Source organism: Ambystoma mexicanum, chromosome 5p (genome assembly GCF_040938575.1).
Source record: "Ambystoma mexicanum isolate Mex_15411 chromosome 5p, UKY_AmexF1_1, whole genome shotgun sequence".
NCBI classification, from domain to species: Eukaryota; Metazoa; Chordata; class Amphibia; order Caudata; family Ambystomatidae; genus Ambystoma; species Ambystoma mexicanum.
In genome coordinates, this window is record NC_090930.1 from 446,185,808 (window position 1) to 446,209,539 (window position 23,732).

At 45.7% G+C, this 23,732-nt stretch overlaps 1 protein-coding gene across 4 annotated transcripts in view; it reads right to left on the reverse strand.

Annotated features, from left to right (window-relative positions):
• Positions 1-23,732, reverse strand: part of WDR44 (WD repeat domain 44) — a 1,281,409-nt gene that overhangs the window by 73,356 nt on the left and 1,184,321 nt on the right. For all 4 annotated transcript variants that reach the window (XM_069612853.1, XM_069612855.1, XM_069612854.1 and 1 more), the window contains one exon: positions 197-331. In XM_069612853.1, the coding sequence (XP_069468954.1) occupies positions 197-331 (135 nt within the window). The remainder of the gene's footprint in view (positions 1-196; positions 332-23,732) is intronic.

Below are 23,732 nucleotides of genomic sequence, written 5' to 3' on the forward strand. Positions count from 1 at the left end.
GCAGGGAGTTTGTGGAGAGGGCAGTCTGATTAACAGACCACCCTCAGAGAGAATTACCTGCAACATTGTATATTTAAAAAAAGTTAAAATTAAAAAAGCCAGGGCTCCTAACAACCTTGCCATATGGCAATAGTTTACAACCAGTGCTATCTAAGAAAGGGGCTTGCAGGCTGGTTTGGCCATTAGTTGTTCTCACCTGAAGGTATAGTATCCGATACTTCTTCATTTTCACCTTTGCTGTCGGCTTCTAGTTTTTCAGATGTTATTTCTGGTGACACTATCAAACTGGGGTTCGGTGCAAAAATAGCAGAGGTGACAACTGCATTATGTGCTGTAAAAGCAAGAAAAAAACATGTCCATGATGGTGATCAACAACCGGAAAAAATAAACAATTACCATTTATAAAAGTACATAAGGTTTCAGTTTTGTGCCCAACACTGTATTTGCACTAACGTTGCATTCTCACATTACTAGCTTCAGTACTGTAAAAAATGAACACTGACAAAAAAATTATATTTTCTGTGAGAAAAGATTTAAAATGTAATAATCGTCACTATTAAACTAAATAAGAATAAGTAAAATGACAACAAGATGGGTGTTTAATATCTCAGTACCGCCTACCAGTGCTAAAGTAGCTCTGGCAACGATGATGTTGGTGGTACCAGTAGCAAAAATAGTACCAGGGCTGTGTGTATCCCCTCTAGTGGCACCCCTAAAGGGTGGCCTCACTTTCTCCTCCTCCTGTGCCAGTGGTTCTTCTGCCGGGTACACCAGCCAGTCCTTTGGCAGTCCATACAGATGCAGATCAGCTCACAAACGGCACTGTCAGCCTGACATTTACCCTGATACAGTTATGATATGATAGGAAATGGCATTTGTAACGCGCCTATACACAAGTGTTTCAAGGCGCGACGAGGCAGTGGGTGGGAAACAAGGGGAGACCGACAACGATCCTACTAGGCCAGGTGTCATTCCGATCGTGCAAGTTGAAGGGTAGGGGGACTGGGAAAAGGGCAAGGGGAAGGGGAAGGGGACAGGGGAAAGTGCAGTACATGGTTAGTAGAACACAAGATAAGTAATAGGGCCAGCTGGTGGCAAGTGCAAGCAAAGTGCGGTACATGGTTAATAGAATACGAGATAAATATTCGGGCCAGCTGGTGGCAAGTGCAAGATAAGTGCCGGGAGAAGGGGCTGTAGGATACAGAGACAGTCCCGTAGGCAGGGAAGAGTGGCTGGGCCAAGGAAACCAGATCGGCGAGTGGCCCAGTTGCAGATTCAGTGCAGGTTCAGTGATTTTAGCAGGGGAGAGAGGGAGAGAAAGCGGAGGCAAAGAGGAAGGTTTTGAGGCGCTTCCAGAACCGGAGATGGTTCTCCTCAAGTTTCAGGGAGGCAGGAAGGATGTTCCAGAAGGAGGCGCCTGCTGCGGCGAGAGATCTACCCCCAGCTCATTGCTTGGAGAAGCGGTTTACCCTGAGGTAGTTGGAGGTGAATGAGCGAAGGGCTCAACAAGGAAGATGATATTTAGGAAGAGAGAGTTGCAGGTATTTTGGCCCAAGGCCCCAGAAGGCCTTGTGGACAATGCAGAGGGTTTTGAACTTAATCCTTGCAGCCACTGGGAGCCAGTGTAGTGATTTCAGTCCTGGAGAGTTACGGTCCCTGGGCTTGAGGCCAAGGACAAGTCTCGCAGTCCTGTTCTGGATGAGTTGCAAAGGGCGGAGAGTAGAGGCAGGAAAATTTAGATAGAGGCTGTTACAGTAGTCCAGCCTAGACAGAACCAGAGCTCTGGAGACAGTGAGCTTCTGGGGGAAGGAGAGGAAAGGAAGGATACCTCTGAGGAGGTGTAGCTGGTAGTGCGACTTCTTAGAGACGTCAGAGATGTGAGGAGAGAAGGAGAGTGTGGAGTCGAAGATGACCCCGAAGTTTTTTGCCGTGCAGGTAGGAGCAGGAAGAGGGCCAAGGGAGGCCAGCCAGAGAGCTGCAGGGAAGGAGGGAGTGGGTGTGCCGATAAGTAGAATCTCATTCTTACTGGCATTAAGGCAGAGTTCGTTGGCGGCACACCATTCCTGGATAGCAGAAAGACAGTCAGAGATGAGGGAATTGGAAGAGGCGGCCGAGGGTAGCCTGAAAATGAGCTGGGTATCATCCGCGTAGCACTGAAAGTTGGGACAGAGAGTGGCGATGCGGTGAGCAAGAAGTGCCAGATACTGGTTGAACAGCCAGGGGGAGAGGTTAGATCCCTGGGGGACACCACAGGTAGAGAAAAAGATGTCAGAGAGGAAGGAACCCAGTTGGACCTGGGACGGACGATTGGAGAGGAAGGAGGACAGCCACGCCAGAGCTTGACCAGTGATTCACAGGTTATCATGGAGACGGTTGAGCAGGATGGTGTGGTTAACAGTGTCAAAGGCAGAAGAGAGGTCGAGCAAGATGAGAACACAGGCGGTGTTAGAGTCAAGGTTTGAGAGCAGGTCCTCACGGAAGTTCAGGAGAGCAGTTTCCGTGCTTCTGGCAGCTCTGAAGCCAGACTGATGGTCATGAAGACTACCAACAGATTCAGCATGGAGATTAAGCTGGGCGATGGCCAGTTTCTCCAGGAGCTTGCCCAGGAAGGGAGTGATAGAGATTGGGCGATAGTTAGCTGGGCAGGAGGGGTCGGAGGAGGGTTTCTTAAGAAGGGGTGCACAAGGCAGTGCTTGAGGGGGGATGGGAAGACTCCAGAGGCGAAGGAGTGATTGCAGAAGTCAGCCAGGGCAGGCACCAGGGAGTCAATGTGGTCCTTGATAGTTTTGGAGGAACAGGGGTAGACCTGTTTTGACGAGACTTTCATAGATCGGACTTGTCTCGAAACCTCGTCAGCAGAAAAAAGGGGAAAGGCAGAGAAGGAGGGAGGAGGGGTGGCTGCAGAAAGGCCAGAGGGAGAGCAGGGAATAGGGGAGGGGAGGTGATAGGAGGAGAGTGAGGACAGGATGTCTTGAGTTTTTTAAATGAAGTGAGAGGCCAGTGCCATGCCGAGGGCCTGGGACGGGACTGGAGAGGTGGAGACTGCAGCAGGGTTGGCAGGCTCCTTGCAGATTTTAAAGAGTTCGGCCGAATTGTTTGATGCCGCAGAGATGCGGGCTTGGATAAGGGCTCTCTTCTTAGTGAGAACAGAGAGCCGGTATTGCTTTTGGAGCAGGCGGCAGGCCAGTTTGTCAGAGGATGAACATGAAGCACGCCATTTCCTCTCTGCCACCCTGCACTTGCGTTTAAGGGTGACGAGATCCGAGTCATACCAGGAGTTCCATTTGGCTTTGGACTTCAGGTGGATTCTCATGACAGGGGCAAGGATATCAAGGTTATCAGATATAGCAGAGTGGAGAGAGCTGTGTCAGGGTGGGAGTCAGCCAAAGGGGGAGGGGGGGCGAGAAGGTGGTAGCGAAAGCCTCAACTGACACACGCTTCATGGGTCGGATGACCGCGAACGTGGGTGGCAGTGATGAGGGTGGCTTTGTCTGTGGGGTAGGGAAGGTGAGGTGGGAGGATAGATGCAGATGCAGGTGATGATGAAATTACCAAATAAGCTAACGTATTCCATGAGAGGATTCTAGGTTGTATGAAGTCCATGGCTCGTTTTATGCGCAAGGGACCTACTGCAGAAGAAAAAGTGCCTTTAATCGTATTGCCAAATAGACAGGACAGTAGATACTATACACATTTACAGAAGGAAACACTAAGAAAAGCCATTAAGATTGGGAATAGCCACATACTGCACTGGCTGTCAATAAAAGTGTAGATACTAAGTGTAGGTTGGACCAACACAACACATGTGATGATTTTCTCACCTTCAGGTTCAAACCTCTATGGTCGCAGCAAAAATGTTACAGGGCAAGGGCCAGGCGGTTTCCACTTCATCAGCCTGGCTACCTAAGGAACTATTTCCGAATCCACTGAATGGGAAAGTGTGTAGCAATTCATCCTTGCATCTGAGACAAGCAAAGTCAGATGATTTAATTATGGCATGCAACCAGTTGACAAAGTTTGAGAACAACCTCTCAATGGACAGACATGCAGCCTTTCAAGCAGATCTCAAAGGCTAAACAAGTAGCCACCAACGTATTTGGGACATCACATTGCAATACCAACAAAGGGCATGTGTATTGAGACTGACACTCACCAGCAGATATGGATAGAGCCTCCAAGTTCCTTTCAAATTTCAAGACAACATTCTGAACCTTCCCTTTTGATGGAGTGGACCTATTTCACCCATCAACTGAGGAAGTAGAAAAATAGGAACCCAAGTGATATTGTAAATTCCATTATCATCTTAATAAATTTGCCAATAAAATGATTTATAGTGGCAGGTCAGTGACAAAAAAGATCCAGGTGTAGAGGTGGATTTTGGATCTTTTAAGACAGACGTTGTTAGCAAGACATATCCCCAGCACTCAGATGCAAGCAGAAGTGCAAACTGCTCCTAAGTGTTGCTCACTCCATCCTCCAGCAGTGAACTAAAACCCAAGGTATGCCTACTCAGTCTTTTTGATACCATTCCAGTCAGAGGTAGACTTCATCTTCATCTGAAGGCTTGGATGGGGATATCAAAAGATACTAAGATACGGTCAGTGGTCTGGAATGTCTAGAGTCCTCCACTTCCTCCTTTTTACCCTCCTGTGCTACAAATACGTTTGAGTGCTGGGCTTTGTGGCCCACAGGGAAAGTGACAAATGGCTGAGCAGCTTCCAGAGCCACTGGATGATGAGCTGAGGAGCACAATGGGGAGGATCCCTGGCTCACTCTCAGGCGGTTCCAGTGGCTTTGCAAGAGCCCCTAACATTGTGTCAACCCAGACCATTCCTGCGGGCCAATATGCATTCCAATACAGCAGTCAACCAGGTCAGCTTGGAGCTGGAAGCCCTAATCTCTTTTTGTTAGCCTTCAGCAGTAGTCATGAAGATTCATTCTAAATCCCTAGCCAGACCCAAACCCTCACTGCAGGAATTGATGCACTCTCCTTGAAGAGAAAAAGTTTCATGCTCCTGAGGTCGCTGACAAGGGTTTTGAAACATTTCCCTATTCCGCAAAGGATGCCTGAAGAACTGTTAACGCATACAGAACCCGGGTGTGGAAATCATGCAGATAAAAAATGACAACTGCAGAATGTGATCCATGAAATTAAACTCACCTCTCCTGACTGAGGAAGTTGCAGACTAAACAGTCACTGTCGTCCAATCCCCATTCTGCTGGACCCAGATGGCGTGTTATAACATCGTACAGTAAGGTGTTTATTATTATTATTATGGTATTTAGGGAGCGCGGGCCTAGCTTTGAGAAGCAATTGAGCACTTTACAGATGTATACACTAATACAGATACACAACACGGCAGAGAGAGGGTAACAAAAGAACAAATATAAAGCGGGTAGGATACAGGTGTTTATCCACAACAAACAGCTCTCCTGGCTCACCAAGGGTTTTCCTGAATTCTGATTCACACACTGGGCAGAGAGGGAGGGACCCGTTTCCACCGGACAGCAACAGGAAGGTTGACAGGGGGAGAGAAGCAGGCCAGTCAGGTTTTCAGACCAGGCCCGAGACTGAAAACGGCAGCCTGGCCTGGATATAGACTTAGGCCAACCCCAGACAGTTCACATGACTAAAACCACATGCCCCAATCACACATCAGACCAGCCTTCCCTCATATACTGAAGTGAGGGCATGCACAAGGAGCGAGATTACTTCCTCATATAAAGCACGACTCATTCGGGTTTTGTGTGTTGCAGGATTAAGAAACTTGGCTTCGGGGAAGACTGGAGAGCAGACAAAGTATAGGAGATTGAAGAAGCGTAGGAAGCTGGAGAGATGGAGGCAGTGGAGAGCAAGAGGGGGTGGTGGTGGTGGTAGTAGCAAAGAAAATAACATCAAGATGGAGGACTAACCAAAAGGAGGGGGTAGTGAAGGAGGTGGTAACCCCAGAAATAGAAAGGGAATGGAAGGAGGCGGCACTAACAAAGGAGATGTTGATAGCAAAGGCGACAACATCAGGAGGTGAACCTGGAAACAACGACGGAGGTGGCGATAGTAAAGAAGCGGGCAGTAGGTTAGGTCAAGAGCGAGCAGGAGGTGGTAACTAGAATGAAGAAGTTGGAGAAGATCAAAACAACAGAGAAAGACCACCAGAGGGCAAATAGAAAAATGGCTTCTTGAGCTGCAGCCCTCGTTTGCCTCAGGAATAATCTGCCAACAGATTCGTCTCACCGCAAGTATAGGGGAGCATAGAAACTTGCTGGCAGGCATTGGAAGGCGGAAGCATTGATCGGGTGAAATTAGGGGCCAATTCAATTACCTGAGCACAGTCATCGAGCCTGCCGTGGGCAAATGGGCCGAGAAGAGACTGTGGGACTGCGTGAGGAGGCGCAGCCGGCTCGGAGGACTGCCGACACACCAGTGCTCCACGGGGAGAAACCGAGAAATGTGGTGCCCACCCCCTCTCTTGTTATCCGGCACAGACACCGGTGAGTACTGCCAGCACAAACCGGGCCCAGCGAAGGCAGAGGGCATCTTAAGGGAGAGGCTGACCGACCTAAAGAGTGGAGTGTGTGCTGGGTGCTTCACCTTCTTAGCAAGAAAAAGGGCTATACTACTGTAGAGGGGTGCAGGTCAAGACCCATTAGGCATACTCTGGGAAATTACAGAGAGCCTACTGGGGGGTCACCCGGGTGGGGGCGAAGGGAGCCAGTCCCGACCATGGTGAAGGAGAAGGCAGCCAAGGCGACACAGAGGAAAATGGAAAGATACACGTCTGAAACAGCAGTCAGAACAATTGTAACCCAGGACACAGAGGAAACGCCCGCTGCTCGAGAGAGGGAACCCATTCCAGAATAAGCTTGGAAGGCAAGATCGGGCAGGAGGGGGTGGAGGTGACGCTGCTCCAAACTGATTGGAGTGCAGCGTTGGAAAAAGTGGGATAAGAAGAGTAGAGACTTGGCCAGCTGGAAAACACTGTGAAATCACTGCACTCCAAGGTAAGTGTTGCAGACAAGTCCCGAGCCTTGGAGGAGAGAGCAGAGGGTAGGGTCCTGAAGGGTCAATATCAGGATAGTGGGTCTCCCAGACAGAATCGAGGGTCCTGCAATGGATCTTTACTTGGAGAAGTGTACTAAGGAGGAGCTGAAGCCAACAGGTTTAACTGCATTCTTTGCGATTGAGAGTGCATATAGAGTCCCGGGTAGACCGTCCACTCCGGGAGCTGCCCTGCCCCCCTCACCCCCACCCCCACCACTACCACCCCCACCAAAGACCGGTGGTGGCTAAACTATTCAATTACACGGACAGGGACATTATCCTTCAGACAGCCAGAAGCAAAGGGTACATTCCAGTGGAGAACACGAAGGAGGTGATCTTCCCAGACTACACCTTGCAAGTGCAAAAGGGCAAGGAGACTGTTTAAAGAGGTCAAGAGATTCTTACGGAACAATCAAGTAAAGTACATGCTTATGTTTCCTGCAAAATTTAAAGTGAGAGGTCCTGGGTGTTTTAGGACCCGTGAGATTGGCTAGAGAGCTGGTCCTTGCAGAGTCAAGTCGAGCCTTTCTTGGCAAGACCGGTGCTCAGATAGCCCCCCACTGAGGAGTAGGGAGGAAGGACCAGGAGATTGAATGCTGGGGGGGTGGGAGGGATAATGCTGGAAACAAAGGTTGTGGCCAGAGTGAGGGGCGTGTGCTCTGGTTTCAAGGAGTGCTATTTCTATGGTGGGCAGTGCAGGGGTTTAGGCACAGCAAATGAGTGAGGGCAGGGGGGACAGGGAATAGAGTTAAGATGGTGGTGGTCTTAGGGGGGAAATAGGGGAGGAGTGGGAAGTTGATGGTTTGTTTCTAGGGACCCAGTTCTTCAGGGCAACAGGTACTTCATGGTTGGTGGAAGAAGTGTGGGGAGGGTACGGGGGGCGGTGAAGTTGGGAATCAGAGGAATTGGTGGAGAGAGTTCAAACAGATCGACCGAGTCTGGGGCTTTGATTGGAAACAATCTTACGATCTGTGGAAAGATATAAATGGATAACAAGGGCAGCATAAGATGCATCACCTGGAATGTAATGCAATGAACGATAAGCTCAACAGAAGTGTGTTATTCCAGTATCTGAGGCAGGTAAAACCAGATGTGGTATTGCTTCAGGATACCCCACCTCTTGGAACACATTTGTTGCATATTGGGAAGAGGGCAGTACAAATGTGTGGTGAAATCGGGGTTCACGAGCCCTTTATGTCAACAGGACGTTTCAGGAGAGTGGTGGCAAGGGTGGGACAGACAACTGGGAGATGAAGCAATCTCCTTTATAAATGTCTACTCCCCACCGCTACTGCTACAGGACACGCTAGAGGAGGTCAAGAGGAGAATTATAGGGGTACAAATGGGTCTTATGATAGTTGGTTACACCATCCCCGGATGCACAAGGGGGGGAATAACAAACACAAAACTGAAGTCCTTTTTGGATACAATGGGAATGGTGGATCTCTGGAGAGAGGAAATCCCCCAAAAAAGGGAATGCACATTTGTCTCAGCCTCTCACAAGTCCGTCTCCATGATAGACCATGTCTTTGCTTCACAGGTCAAAGTGGGAAAATTGAAGGGATGGATTATTTACCCTGGGGTATCTCGGATCATGCACCACTGACGTGGTCAATCAAGACTGGGAATGATGCAGCTCGGAGCAAATGGACACTGGGGGTTAACCAGGTGCAGGATGAGGATTTAATGAGGGAAGTGAAGGAGGATACGGAACAGTATTTTAGTACCAACAAGGATTCTGTAGATTCCTAACAGATGCTGTTGGAAGCATATAAAGCAGTACTAAGAGGGAGGGCCATAGCAATAGTGACTACTTAGCAAAGGGAGAGGGAGAGATTGATGGTGGAAGCAGAGGATAGAGTATTGCACTTGGAGGACCAGATGAGCCAATCTCGCTCAGAGAAAACGGAAAGGGAGCTTTGAAACGTGAGAGAAGAGATTAGAATCAGGACTCTTGAAAGGGCAAAGGTGAACTGGTGGTACAGGGGGACTCGTATATATGGATGGGGAGTTAAGACCGGGAAGCTTCTGGCATGGCTAGCACGAAGGGAAGAAACCAACAGAGTAATGTATGAAATCGAACAGAGGGAGACGGGCAAGAAGACGAGGGAGCTTGGGAAGATCGTGCAAGCCTTCGCAGGTACTATCAGATGCCAAACAGCACATCAGGGGGAGGCAGAAGAGGGGGATTTTCTGCGTTATTTGGACCTGACTTGTATATCGGTGGAGCCGAGAGATGCCTTGGAGCGGGCACTACACTTAGAGGAGATACAATAGGCGATGGAACAATTAGGAAGGGGTAAATCGCTGCGCCAATGGGTTCCCATTGGAACTCTGATTGAAATTGAAGGATGAAATCTCTGGACCACTGTGGGAGATGTTCCAAGAGAGTAAGGAACATGGTAAACCAAGGCAGTGCTGCAGGTCAAATAGACCAATATCCCTAATTAAGCATTTGACTTAAATCCTTGCCATGGCCTTAGCAAACAGGCTAAATAAGATCATAGTGGAAATAGTGAAAGCAGATCAGTGTGGTTTTATCCTGAACAAGTCAACTAGACTGAACATTCGATGTCTCCAACTGGTCTTGGGGGGTGGAGGAGGAAAAAGGATGCAGTGTCTGGTGGACATCCTGGTGTTGGATGCACAAAAAGCTTTTGATTCCATCAAAAGGGAATACCTGATCGCGGTAGTGCAGAGGAGGGGCTTTGGAGAGGGTTGAATAGGGGCTGGATGCAAGTATTGTATAAGGAGCTAATAGCCCGGGAAAAGGTGAATAACACAATATCGGAAAGATTCACTTTAGGCCTATGTTGTTTGCCTTGGACCTCGAGCACCTGGTGGAGTGGATCAGGGACCTGAGAGCCCGTCAGGGTTTTCATGGCCAGAGGGGAGGGAGGAACGGATATCATTGTATGCAGATGACATTCTGTTATATGTACCTAAACCAGAGGTCTCAATACCCAGGATAATGACTATCCAAGAGGAATTTTGATCATATTCTGGCTTCAGAATAAACTAGGATAAGTCCATTCATTACTAGTAGATTGGTGGGGGGGGGGGGTGCAAACCGAGGCGGCTATCCACCGCTAAAATAGGAAGGTACCTAGGGGTGTTTGTCCAAAAGGATGACACATCCTTGACAGAGCAGAACCTTCACCCTGCGATTAAACTATTCTAGCAAAATGCTAGACAGTGGACAACCCTCCCAATTTCCTTGATGGGAAGAGTGGCAGTCTATAAAATGGTGACCCTGCCCAGACTACTTTACGTGGTGCAACATGTGCAATGGGGAAGGGAATGGAAGATCAAGTGGAGCGAGCAATGTAGTTACTTCCGGGGGACGAGACACAACCATTAAAAGTACTTGCAGCTTAGGCATGCTTTGGCACCACATGTAAATGGAGAAACAAAGATCCCACAGGCTTCCCCAATTGAACGGAACGTACTGGATGGAGAAAATGCGGGGTGGCAGGTTTCAACTCTCTAAAAAGCTTTAAATTTCGATTCAAAAACACCATTAAACAAGTTGAAGGAGAGATGGGTGAGGAATTTGGGAGAAATAGAGGACGGGTGGGGGGAGGCCCTACAGTATCCCAGGGAGGGTGACATTGCGGCCCTCCTGCAGATGATTAAGTATCTGCACAGGGTCTACTACTCCAGGGATAAATTAAAGAAAATGGGTAAAGGGGAGGACAAAACCTGTCACAAATGTAAGACCCACGAGGGGACCTTTATCCATATGGTGCGGCAATGCCCAAAGCTGCAGAGGTATTGGGAGGGGGAACAAAGAGAAGTGGAAGGGACCTGGGAAAGATCGATATATTAGGACCTGTGAGGGAGGCATGGTAACACAAGTATACACTGACACAATAGCTGCAAGTTTCAAAACCTTTATTGATGGTTTAAAAGGGGTTGGAACACTCCTATCTTGCTGTATAATTAAGATAGGAGTATTCTCAACCAACAAACAAAAAGAAAATACAGTCCTCGTCAGTCCTTACTCAAAATAAAATGGCCTATACTAATCCTAGTCTGCTGGACCTATCAGATTTCTTTCATTCCAGCCCAGGCCACTTTTTCACCTTATAATACAGTTCAACAAAAGTTTGTTTCCTTCTTGTTACCACAATTCAGTGAAGGTTTCCCTCCGCCAGACTCAAACCTTTCAATCACAATTTGTGGGGGTTCCCTTCCCCAAGCTTCAATTACACCTTCATAGGCTTCCCTCCGGCGGACTCAAGCCTCCTTTCACTTTCCACCCGCTGTCTAAGACTTTCAAAACTGCAAGGCCTTTGCTCTTACATCGTCATGATCACTTTGACCTTCTTTCCACAAATGTCACTTTTCCTCTCTTACACCAAGGCTTCATGGTAAATGCAGTTTCGAGCAACGTACTGATTTCAAAGATCAAAGATAACTCCCACACCCAGGCTTCCGGGATCAAACCTAACAGTTCAAATCTTGCATATTAGTTTCATTCTCTTCTCGGCGCTTCTACGGCATCAGACATTTCACAGGGACTTTTGATTTCGCCGGACCACTCTTTACTTTGTATCTTTAATTTACAGTTCTTTACAATGTTTTGCTTTCTCTCGCATCTTATCGGCACATGCACAACCTTCATTTGTAGGATACTGTTGCCATCAAGTTTCATGCAACACAGACCAGACTTTCATTGCTTTCATCAACTCACTGGCTGTATTAATGCTTTGTCTTTCGCGGCCTTGATCCTGAATTCAAGGCTGGTACCACAACTGCTGCTGCTGCTCCTCCCCAACTCTGGCGTTCATCTGGGAGAGTGGCTGGCATCCTTAAAACATAAAAGAGAAAAAGAAGGGTTCTGCACACATCTATTAGTGCGCCATAATAATGATTAAGTTCCAACCGAAATGATTTTCATGATTTGTCACATTTATTGGTGGCCCTTAACGATGACACGTGTTTCGGCACCCTTAGTGTGCCTTTTTCAAATCAGGGCAATCATTATTCAAGATACTACATACAAAAAATTGAAGTAATGTGTACACATTACACAGTATGGAACAGAAGAGGACAAAATAAATAAAAGCAAAATCAAAAAAAGTTCAAATAATTTAAGTGCGAATCAAAACCAGATATGCGTTCCAATCATATTCATTGTTGCTTTTCATTGTTGATAAGTAGGTAAGTAAATACAACACCAGGACTCAGATATCCCCAGAACGGGAACGCGCAAGCACACCATTTATCTCAAAATACCCTGAGACGAAACTACATGTACCATAACACACTGAGTTTAGGAAAAGAACCTATATTCTTATTTACTACCTGCACATCGGACATTACTATTTAAAAATAACGGCTAGATAAGATGAAGAATTACTCCATTTGACACCGACATATAAGCATATCATAGACTAACAACATCCGCCTACACACACGAAACTGCATGTCCCATAAAGCACTGGATGCAATGGTAATTAACCACGGGCGATTGGACATTAACATTAAGAGTAGCCACATCCGCCACCAATGCGCTCATGGTTTTTCTCATTTAGTGAAAAGGATAAAACAACGGATCGTCTAAGTATTTATCTTCCTATGGCAACATGAACCAGAAAGCACTTCGATCAGTGTTTACCTACATTTCTTCTATGCAAAGTGACAAACCTATCTCAAAATATGACCGACAGCTCTAAACATATCAAAATAGAGATGGGACTAAAATGTTTCCATGGTAACAACTGAAATGCAACTCACGGCCGGGATGACTCGGCCATTAGAAAGAACCCGACGTGTGATGCACTAATCCAGATACTTGAAGGTAAGCCTTGAAGGGGATTTCAAGCCCACCCACTAGGTTTACCAATCACCAACGGGTCCGCGCTAAGCGGGCGAGCCTATCATACCTATGTAACGTTGGGGAATGACATCTGTTTTAAAACTAGGAATACGATTATTTAACATATAGCACGCGGAGCAGACTGCCGTTCACCTTAACCCACCTGATATACAAGTATAGAGACAACATCATTCACAATGTATTAATTTAAAACGCACTGGAAACACGGAATATCTAAGCACGGGGCTAATTTCCGACAATGTTTATAATTTTCAGACCGCATTAAGGATAAGTGCCTCTTGCGCTTTACAGCGCAGCACTATTTTTACAAGAGCAACCGCAAAGACCATGTGCTCACAATTAATAACAGACCAGTTATATATCAAGTACTTAAAAAACGTAGAAGAAAATAAGATATAAACAACTGGTCAATCTACCTGTTAGGTTAAAATAACACACCTCTTGCTTTCAAAGCTCCTGCAATCCTTTTTAGTCTGATGGGACTCTAATCTCCAACACGACATCAGAACGTTTTTTGAACCTCAGATAGGTAAACCCAATCTGATTTATGTCTGTTTCAAGACGGTAACAACGCAACTTGTGTAATGTGTACACATTACTTCAATTTTTTGTATATAGTATCTTGAAAAATAACTATTGCCCTGATTTGAAAAAGGCACACTAAGGGTGCCGAAACACGTGTCATCGTTAAGGGCCACCAATAAATATGTGACAAATCATGAAAATCATTTCAGTTGGAACTTAATCATTATTGTGGCGCAGTAATAGATGTGTGCAGATCCCTTCTTTTTCATTTTTGACAAACGGAGTAGGGGAACTCTGTCTCCGTTTCCTGCACGTACCATTGCGACACTATCAAAACTTGTACTTTTTATCTAGTCGCCGAGGTCCAAGAGTGAGCTTACAGAAAAGTTCCCCTTGCCCTTTTTTCTAAAACATAAAAGAGGTTTGTCTCTTCTCTCTGGCTGGGCTTACTTGTGCAACCTTCAAGGCCCTTCGGAGGTAAAGATCTCTTTGCCGGTGTGTCCAAGGTTTGCAAGTACCTCGGTTCCGTTCCTCGGCCTGTCCCTCTGCTCCGCCTGGTTCGCGTCGCCCTGGAAGAACTGCTCCTTCTCGTGCATCGCTTTCTCAGAGTGTGTCTCAGTGTTCCACATTTTAACCATGTGGGGAGAGCTAATAGGTACCAGGTGTATGCAATTAAGGTCAAGTGCCTGACCCTGCCTGATCTTATTAGCGGGACATATCAAATGTATTGCATGGGTGGTATTCCTTTTAGCCTCTGACCTCTTTCTCAGCTCAGTGTTTTTGTAGGAAAGGGGGAGAGGAGATCTGGGAAGTTGGAATATCCTAGAAAATAGGATGGGCCAGGGGTATTTGGAAAGGGGGGATTCCATGTCTCGCCATCGGTGTTCCTCCCCCACTCCCTGAGGATCCCTCACCGAGGTGAGCCTTCAGCAATTGTCCACCCCCAGGGGATGCTACGGGGGATTTGGGGAGAGGGTGACATGGAGAGATTTGAGAAGAGCTTTATAAGCATAACGTGTATTGTGGCCAAACGCACGATAGCTGAAATGTGAATGCGTCCTGCTACCCCAAAAATCGAATGTCATCAAAAGGTGGGACCAAGTAGTGTACAAAAACAGGGGATGTCCACAGAAATATGAACAAATCTGTGGGAAATGGGGATCAAGGTGAAAGAGTTGGAAAATGTGAACTGGGGGGGAGGTGGGAATGAAGGGCTCGGTCAAGGGATACTGTTGCCAGTATTTTTCAATGTGGAAGACTTGGCTGTTACCTCCGATATACCCGTAGTTGGATAAAACTCAATAAAAAGTTGTTTAAAAAAGCAGAAAAAGAGTTAAGAACAGAGGAAAGGGTGAGTTTAGAAAGAGAAAAGTTAGAATCCTTATGTGAAAAGGTGTATACCGTTTATGGCTGCGAATGACACCAAAGAAATCACAAAGTGGAAGAGAAGCATGGAAGAGGTGGAAGGAAAACAAAGGAGATCAAAAAGGGAGAAATTAAAAAAACAGGGCCTTATTCAGGGAGAATGGGTAAATACGAGGCAGGGCCAGCAGGTGAGCAGAAGAATGAAAGGCTCAAGGTTATAAAGAGGTGAATTGGGAGGAATCCAAGTTTCACTTAATCTACCCAAGGGACCCCTTTTTAGCTCTCCCTAGTGGCTATGACCAACAACCTGCTTGCCAACAAGACCTGGTGCCAGTGCTAAGGGTACAGGACCCAGGAAAGGCCTAATTTGTTTCTTTCAATGGCAGAGTGTTCAAGAACCCCATGAGCCTTCATCGTCAGAAACTACGGAGGTAAGGAAACATTCTTGGCAGACTTGGATATGGGTCTGAGAGGCGTGAAGTCCTGGAACAGACATCTGGCAGGAGAGAATATTGCCCCAAGATAACCATCCGGATTACAATTTGTAGTTTCTCTTGTAAGAGTTCCCAATTACACTTTATTTGATCCTTAGCCTTTACATAATCCTTAAATAAACCTTTTGAAGCAACAGTGTATGGTCTTGCCATCAGGCTTGGTCCCAGACGCCAAAGGAGTATTCTTTACTCATTTGGCATCCCCCATCACCAGTTCCTGAGGTACTCGATGTGCAGTAGCTAATTCCAGCACAGAGTCATTCCCTTTGGCCTGAGCTTGGCTTCTCAAATTTGTTAGAAACTAATTTTGGCCACAGCTCCTCACTTAAGGGTGGTAGACAGCAATCCGTATCTATATAGGCATGTTGGTGAACCACAGCAGGTCTTGTGCTGCCCTCACAGAGACCCACCAGCATCCTTCTGCACCTGCGATAAATGTGGGTTTTAGTATGTCCTGGCTCTGAGAGAGTCTGGGATACTCAATCAGCATCATCTCACTTCCTGTCGCACAAATTCACCTTGGACCTTGAGGCTTTGTGTATCCTGGCAATTCCTTTGGAAAGGCTCAAGGCAAGGAGAATTTATTTGTACCTAACAACCAACCACACCAGAGTCAACCCAAAAGTTGTATTTATTCACCAATCGCTGTGCGTGGTGGGGGCGTATCCCTCACGGCACCCATTTTTTATTTTTTTATTTTTATATCTATAACACGCCTACAGTCCATGGGCAAAGAGGTTGCACAAAAAGGACAAACATCCACAAACAAACCAAAAATACGCAGGCAAACATCCCAAATCAGTACTAAAGACCAGAATTTACATCAAATATTCTGCCAAACTAAGAGCCACCTTAGGTGAAGGAAAGAGTCTTGATGGACCTTTTGAAAAGAAGCAATGGGTGTGTTTCTCTGCGATCCGGTGATCGTTTACTGCTGAGTCGAGGAGCAGTAGAATCAATATTCTAGCCCGTTCAAGCTTAACCCGTGAATTAAATAAGTTGGTTTTGTTGGAACGTAATGTGCAAAGACTGGATTTAGGGATCAGTCTAGCTTTCAAATATACAGGAGCACCCCTGTACAAACATTTACGGGCAATAGCAATGGGCCGGAAAGGAAGGCCCTCTCACTGAAAGCCAGTAAAGAGCAAAACGAGCCTCACCAACGTGATCACTATGCTTAAGCTGGTTGACAATCCTGACCACACTATTTTGAGGCGTCTGAAGTTTAGCTATAGCTATGTTGCCCTGAGAGGTGCCATGTAAGACTGCCAAAGTAATCTATTTTAAAATCAACAATGGCTCGTGCACAATGGGCACAATTCTCTTTAGACAGAAAAGGGGGAATTCGACACTGCAACTTCAGATATGATATGGCATTTATAACGCGCCTATACACAAGTGTTTCAAGGCGCGACGAGGCAAGGGAGGGGGAACAAAGGGAAGACAGACAACGATCCTACTAGGCCAGGTGTCATTCAGATCGCACAAGTGCATGGGAAGGGGAAAGGCAAAAGTGCGGGGGGAAGGAAGAGGGGGAGTGCATTACAAGGGATAGTACAATAAAAACGATAAATAAAAACGGCCAGCAGGTGGCAAGTGTACAGTAATTGCAGAACATAAGTGCTGGTAGGGGGACTGATGGTATAATGTTGTGGAAACAACATAGTTGGTATGGGCTTTCATGGTCAAAGTGGCATCAGGATAGACCCCTAAGGTCTTAACTTTAGCTGACACTTGAATGGTACAATCAGCAATAGTGAACTCATTGTATTCTGGATAAATCCTGCCAAGTCTATATTGCGTGCCAAAAATAAGTTCAGTTTTGGCATCATTGAGTACCAATTCTTTTAAGAGCCATCCAGCTCTGAATGAGGTAGTAGATCTTATTAATATAAGCATCATCCTGCTTATAGTTCTTTGACAGCTGAAACAATAGCTGGGTGTCATCATCATAGTTACTGTAAAAAACACCAAGACCATCCAAGATGACAAAAAGGTGTTTGGTGAACAATTATAGAGGTTGGGGGAAAGGTAGGAACCCTGTGGTACTCTGCATTCATGTTTAACTGAAATGGTTGCAGCACAGTCACTAAAGACTCTGGCCATATGTTCGGACAAGTAGGAAACGACCCAACTCGCAGCTTCCAGTGAAAAATTGGCTGATGTGCACAACCTATCAATCAATAGCTTGTGGTCAACCAGATCGAAAGCTGATTAGAGATCCAGGAGCATGAGCAGGGCAATCCACCCTTGTCCAGAATCTATAGCATGCTAGACTTAAGGTCTAACAAAGCAGTCTCTGCGCCATGTACAGCCCTGAAGCCTGACTGCTGTTACCAAATAGGTTATGCATTTCAAGATAAGACTGAACCTGCAGATAAGCAACCCGGTCGATAAACAAACATGATAAACATCTTGAATAGATAGGGTACATTGGTTACCGGCTGATAATTAGCAGCCACCGTGGGGTCCAAACACCTTTTTCTCGGAAGTGGGGTAATCCAAGCCTGCTTAATGGAGGATGGAATTATAGCTGAACTAAAGGAAGCATTAATACATTTTGTGATAGGAGAAGCCAGCTTGGAGACACATTCCTTTACAACCACTGCTGGGCAAGGATCCCCTCTAAAAGCCGTAGGTTTAAGCGACTTGATTATAAATATAACCTCTTGTTCTGTGACCTTGGAAAATTTGAATGATGGAAAGTCTGCATGGGAAGAAACCCTAGAGCTGGACAAGGGAAGGATAGCTGATAGTTTGATGGACTGCCTGCTGCATTGTGCAGACCGTATGCATAAGAGCCCCCTGTATAGAGGTACACCAGGCCTCGTCCTTCAGAATGGAATCATGCTGTTTCACATCAGGAGATTCCAATTCTCTGAGGATTTTAAATAGTTATTTTTAGTCCGAATTTGGAGAAGTGATACGAGACTCATAATAATCTTTCTTGGCCATAATTGATGCATTCTTGTATGGTTTAGATATTAAAAGATAGCTTTCCTTGTCATCAACCGATAGAGTTCAAAGCTACGTTTTGTAACGTGTTTTTCTCCAATCGCAATTTGTGTTACTGAGGTGTAAATCAGGTGTGTTTGTTAGCAGTAATACAAATCTTGAGATCTCTTAGTGGTGCAGTGTTATCCATTGGCAACAATTAAGTCTGATGATGGTTTGCAATATCTTGTGCTGAAGAAAGTGAACCAAGTGCTTTGAAGGAGGAGATCAGCAGGAGGGAACGCACCTCCTTAGTAGCTTTACGCATATTCTGTTTAGATATCAAAATGTGAGATGGATGTTTCAAGTCCGGAGTTGGTACACCAAATGTGATAAGATAGTGGTCGGACCAAGGACAGTGATACAGAGAGGTCATTAATAATCACACCATGTGTACGGACGCAATCGAGGGTATGACCTTCTCCATGAGTGGGAATCGTAATGTGCTGAGTAAAGCCTAGAACCATGAGCACTTGGTTAAGAAAATCAGCAGCAGAGTCTGTACTGTCATCAAACCAATAGTTGAAGCCTCGGAGCACCAAAATATTTGAAGAGGGTTTAATTATCGGGGCCAAAGTAGATATCAACCGAATTTCAAAAAGTGGCATACTAATAGGAGGTCTATACAGAGTATAAAGACCGTATGTGACACAGGGATTAAATAACAATTTACCAAAAGAAACGCAGACTTCTGGAGCTTCAATGGATACTTCATGTATTTTAAGAGGTTTACAAAAAATCATGGCTTGCCTACAAGCTTGTACTTGGTAAGAATAGAGTAGCCATCTGGAATGCAAGTGCCAGATTAGGGTTGGTGGTATCCGACAGCGAGGTCTCTGTGATTGCAAGGATACCAATGTTTTTTTCAATAATGTACTCACATATTACAATGGCATGTTTAACTAGAGGCTGTGTTTTGATAAGCACACATGTGCTATATTATCAATCTGTGAAGTCTAAGCGTCTGGTGCCACCAGAGTACATTCCCTCTGAACTGGTCTGCACATTGAGATAGCACCATCGAAGGTAATAGCCTCAGCAATGGGCACTCTATAAGGCATGTGTTTAGGGCAGGTTAACGTAGAAACAGCCTTTGGGAAAACTATGACAAAAGGCAGTTTTGCTACAAATATTCTGATCAGACAAGGCTTCTGAAATCATAGCAGAGACCTTGGCAGACAAGGTTGGAGCAGAGGAGCACTCAACAGTGCATGTAGCGGTGATGGAGATATGTGGAAGGAGAACACATAGATGTATCTATTACCACATTAGTTATTTTTGGTGAGGTTGGACAACCTCAGCGTCAATTGTGCTCAGATTTCTGCTGTCAATTTCAGACGCCACTTCATTTTGAGAAGTGGGCACCCTGCAATAAGCCACAGGAAACTTGTTTAACAGATGACATTATTTAGCCTTAATCGCCTTACAGGGCTGTTGTGTAGGGCCGCCCGCCCCTCATTGTTGCTTTCCAACCCCATACCGACAAAGTAGTAGGGCAATAACAACTGTACAAAAGATTTGGTAACAATAACCTTAAAACAAGCACTAAGACAACCAACAAAAGTAAGAAATGACTGCGCCCAAACACACCCCAGACATGAACCTGCACACAACGTACCAGCGCCAAAGCACCTGCAACTAAATACAATAGGTGCTGGGTAATGTAGTTTGTGAGCGTGATGAATTGGCTATGAGGGGAGTCTGACATCCTCTTGCCACTACTTGAACAGGAATGGCAGAATAAATCAATATAGCAAATACATTCCTACACTAATGCAAAAGTCATATTCAAATAAAAAATAAACCACGTAAGCGAACACACACATACAAGCACTGACACGGCAGTCAAATGGAGTGATCTCAACAATGCAAAAACACAGCCGTGCAGAGCATGGAAACCGTTAGTACAGACTAGTGGGTTGGACGAAAGTGCTCTACAACTCAAAATGGAGTAGTTTGTGCTCATGGTGGATGGCACGAGGCATGTGCCCCCACCTTCAGCAGAGTATGAATTCATGATACATGGACAATCCAGGACAAGAAAAATCAGAGACTTCCAGGACTAGTTCTCATTGAACTCCTCTTGGTGCTCAAGGCCTTTCTGCCAGCCATCAACGGCAAGTATATGTTCATCCTCATTAACAACTCTAAGCTATGTACTATTTCAACAAACACATCTTCCAAGCTATAAAGCATAGCCATAGAGATATGGAAGTCGGCCATCACAGAAAAGCTACACCTTTATGTTAGCCATCTGGTGGGAACGAGGAGGACGACTCCCTGAGAAGGTGCATGTTCAATCACGATTGGGAGCACAGATGACCGACACCCTCTTTCAGTGCTGGGGCTTTCTGCAAAATTAACTTTTGACCAAACAAAGTTCCCTCAGTATGTTTCTTGGATGGGTCAATGGCATAATTGAAACCATTTACTTTGGTACTGACATGTTGTGGAGCTCTTCATAGCAGCCTGAATGTCAAGGCTGTCCTGTACCATTCCTGGGGCAAGGATGAAGACTGCCTATCCCCCCACCTGTGGTGATACATCCCTCCCTGGGGCAATGGTCTTTCACCATTGTGAAACTGTTTCCAAGCCTATGTTTTCCTTCTGATTCCTCACCAATTACTCCTGAATTTCAGGTAGAGCCAAGACAGCTTGTTAATCGTAGCATGTGTAATTGACCAGCAAGACTGTGGTTCAGATCAACATAAGCTCATCTCCCACAGTGTTTCTTCCCAAATGACGGTTTTATCACCGCAGTAGGGCGAGTTTCTTCATCCCTCTGCCTAGTATTGACACAGGGCAACCTTGGAATCATTAAAGCTGTTAGAAAGAGCTCCCCAAGATCTTAATATGTAAATTAACTGAATTCTGTCACCGGTCATAGGCTAGATCCCTAAACCCTCTCTCTTGATCACTGGGCAATAATTTATTGTATTTCTTATCTTGCTAGGTTGGGTCTTCAAGTTGAAGATCTTACTCGGCAGTGCTTGGCACATATAGTTCGGATAAGATCAATCTCGTGCTTTAATGGGGTTATCAAAAGACACTTGTACAGCTGTCTTCACCAGATAAAAAAATGTGCCCTTCGTTCACTTCAACATTGTTTCCAATGCTCTTGCCCAATAACAGTCTGAGTCTAGATCGAACATTGACCTTCATTTAGTTTCCTGGAAGACAGGGTTCCTAGTTATGGTTATCTTGGCCCTGTTGGTGACTTCCAGTTGCTTTGTGCCGATGAGCTTTTTAATCAAGATTCAGTGGTTCTCTGGATTCACCCTCCATTTCTTCCTAAAGTTCCATCTGATTTCCAGATAAATCAGCAGATTTGTTGGTCCACTTTTTTCCATAACCTCGCCACCAAGGCAGAAAGGGTTTGGTATAACATGTATGTTTATTGATCTTGTAAGGTTGATTTTGACAGAACAAAATCATTGCACTCATCGGACAAACTGGTTGTCACTTAAAGCGGCCACAATCAATCAAACATGCCACCAGTCCTCCATAGTCTGATCAAAGCTTAGCAGGTCCAAACGCTTCAGCCCATGAAAGGGCTTCATGCTCACGCAACCCAGGCAACAGCAACTTCAATGGTATTGCAAAGTCCTGTCTCTAGTAATGCGATCTGTCAAGCAGCCACATGGTCTTCCACTTCCTCATTTTGTAGGATTTACTGTATGGATGCTAGTACAAGATCAGCTGGTCAAGCAGTCCTATGAAACCAATTTGGCTGGTTAAGGGATTGATCTAATCTCTCTCTTGATCTATGTGCTTCTAGAATCTCCCAAAAGTATGAAAAAAAGACAGCATGTAGGAGTACCATAGGATCTACTGTAACCCTTAATACATAGTTACCTTTCCCCAGGCACCCTTCCTTGCATCCCCCACTAAACTTGCCATTATGTTAGGTACCTCTGCATGGACGGGAAAGGACTGAGGTATTGCCATAGGATGGGGATTGTAGGGTGTTGCCAATGTCGCACATGAACGATATCCTGCTAGGGGGGAAAAGTGATGAATGGTGTTTTGCTCTCCTGAATGGCTCCATTCCCAAAGCATGGAGTTAAGGGGAGTACAGAAGTCATGAATATAAATTACATATAAGATGTATACAACCGTGCAAATATTTGATTATTCCTGAAACTGGTGCAATTGTATTACAACATTCAAACATGAGACTTATTGAAGAGTGGTGAATGCAAGGGCCAATATGAGGCTTAAAGAGGCATGTTCAATTTGGTGGAATTAGTAGCCCGACACCACTGAGCATCATGTTGAACAACCAACTGCCCAACACAGCTTTGAGGGAGCCATTGTTTGGGGGATACATATAATTAAAGAAACGCTAAAACCTATCTGCGTCTGAATTGAACTATATTCTGTATATGGACTGATTACGAGAAATTCTAACACTGCAGATGCATAATTTCGTATGAGCCTGTAGCGCATCCAAAGGTGGAACATCTACTGTTTCTTTGCAATGTTCAGTGGGTTTGTGGTACCCACTTGTTCCCCTCGGGTGCAGCAGCTAGCTTGGTTTGTTTAAAAAAGGATTTTGATCAAATATATAAGCTCAAGCGCTTTCACTTACCTGGCATACCTCAATCATACTGTTTCCTGTTCCACTACTATGACAATCACAAAAGTAAAATACTGGCACCAAAACTGGAGAAGTCTACCTCATAATTTGGCTATATTAGCATACTGTGAGATACTTTATTACATGTCACCCACATGCAAGTGGAACCTGATGAAGGTATGTTCCACTTCCTTTTCTATACTCTTTTGTTGTCTCTTAGTAGACACATTTATCTGTACCGAAATAAAAAAAACAAACAGTCTTGATTAAAGCGCCATTGAAATTACAACTTATTAAACATCAAAACTGAAAACGGAATTCTAATGTTATCAAGCACTGTGGAGCTGCAAAGCAAGATGGCCGTTCAGCCTTGAGGCACGTGCTACAGCGCAGAATCCTGCAAAATAAGCACCATATATTGCCCTAAGTCGACTTCTCTATAGGTCAGGGGGAACTTTGAAGTGCAGTGAAGACCCGTGCTGCAACTCCGGCTCACCTGAGTGACTGGAAGGTGGAGATCGGCGGCGTGGCCCGGGTGGGCTCCAGTGGTGTGCAAAATCCGAGCTCAGGGGCATGGTCTCTGGTGTCAGACCTGGCTGGTGGGTGCCGCGCCTAATGGCGCTGGGAAGCAGCAGGTAGTGCCACGCTCAGAACTCCGAACGGGGGCTGAAGGAGCACCCCGACAAACGGTGGAGTATCCCACGGCGGAGAGAGCTCTGTTACATAAGGAGGCCCGCACAGTGCTGTTTCCGGACCTTGGAAGACGTGGAAAAAAGGCAAGCCCCGGGGGGCAGTGAAATCACAGTATACTGCAGGTCAGATTGACATTTACTGTCAGCACGGGGAGCGCTCATTGAAGCCAAGTTAATATACGTGCTTGGGGGGGGATGC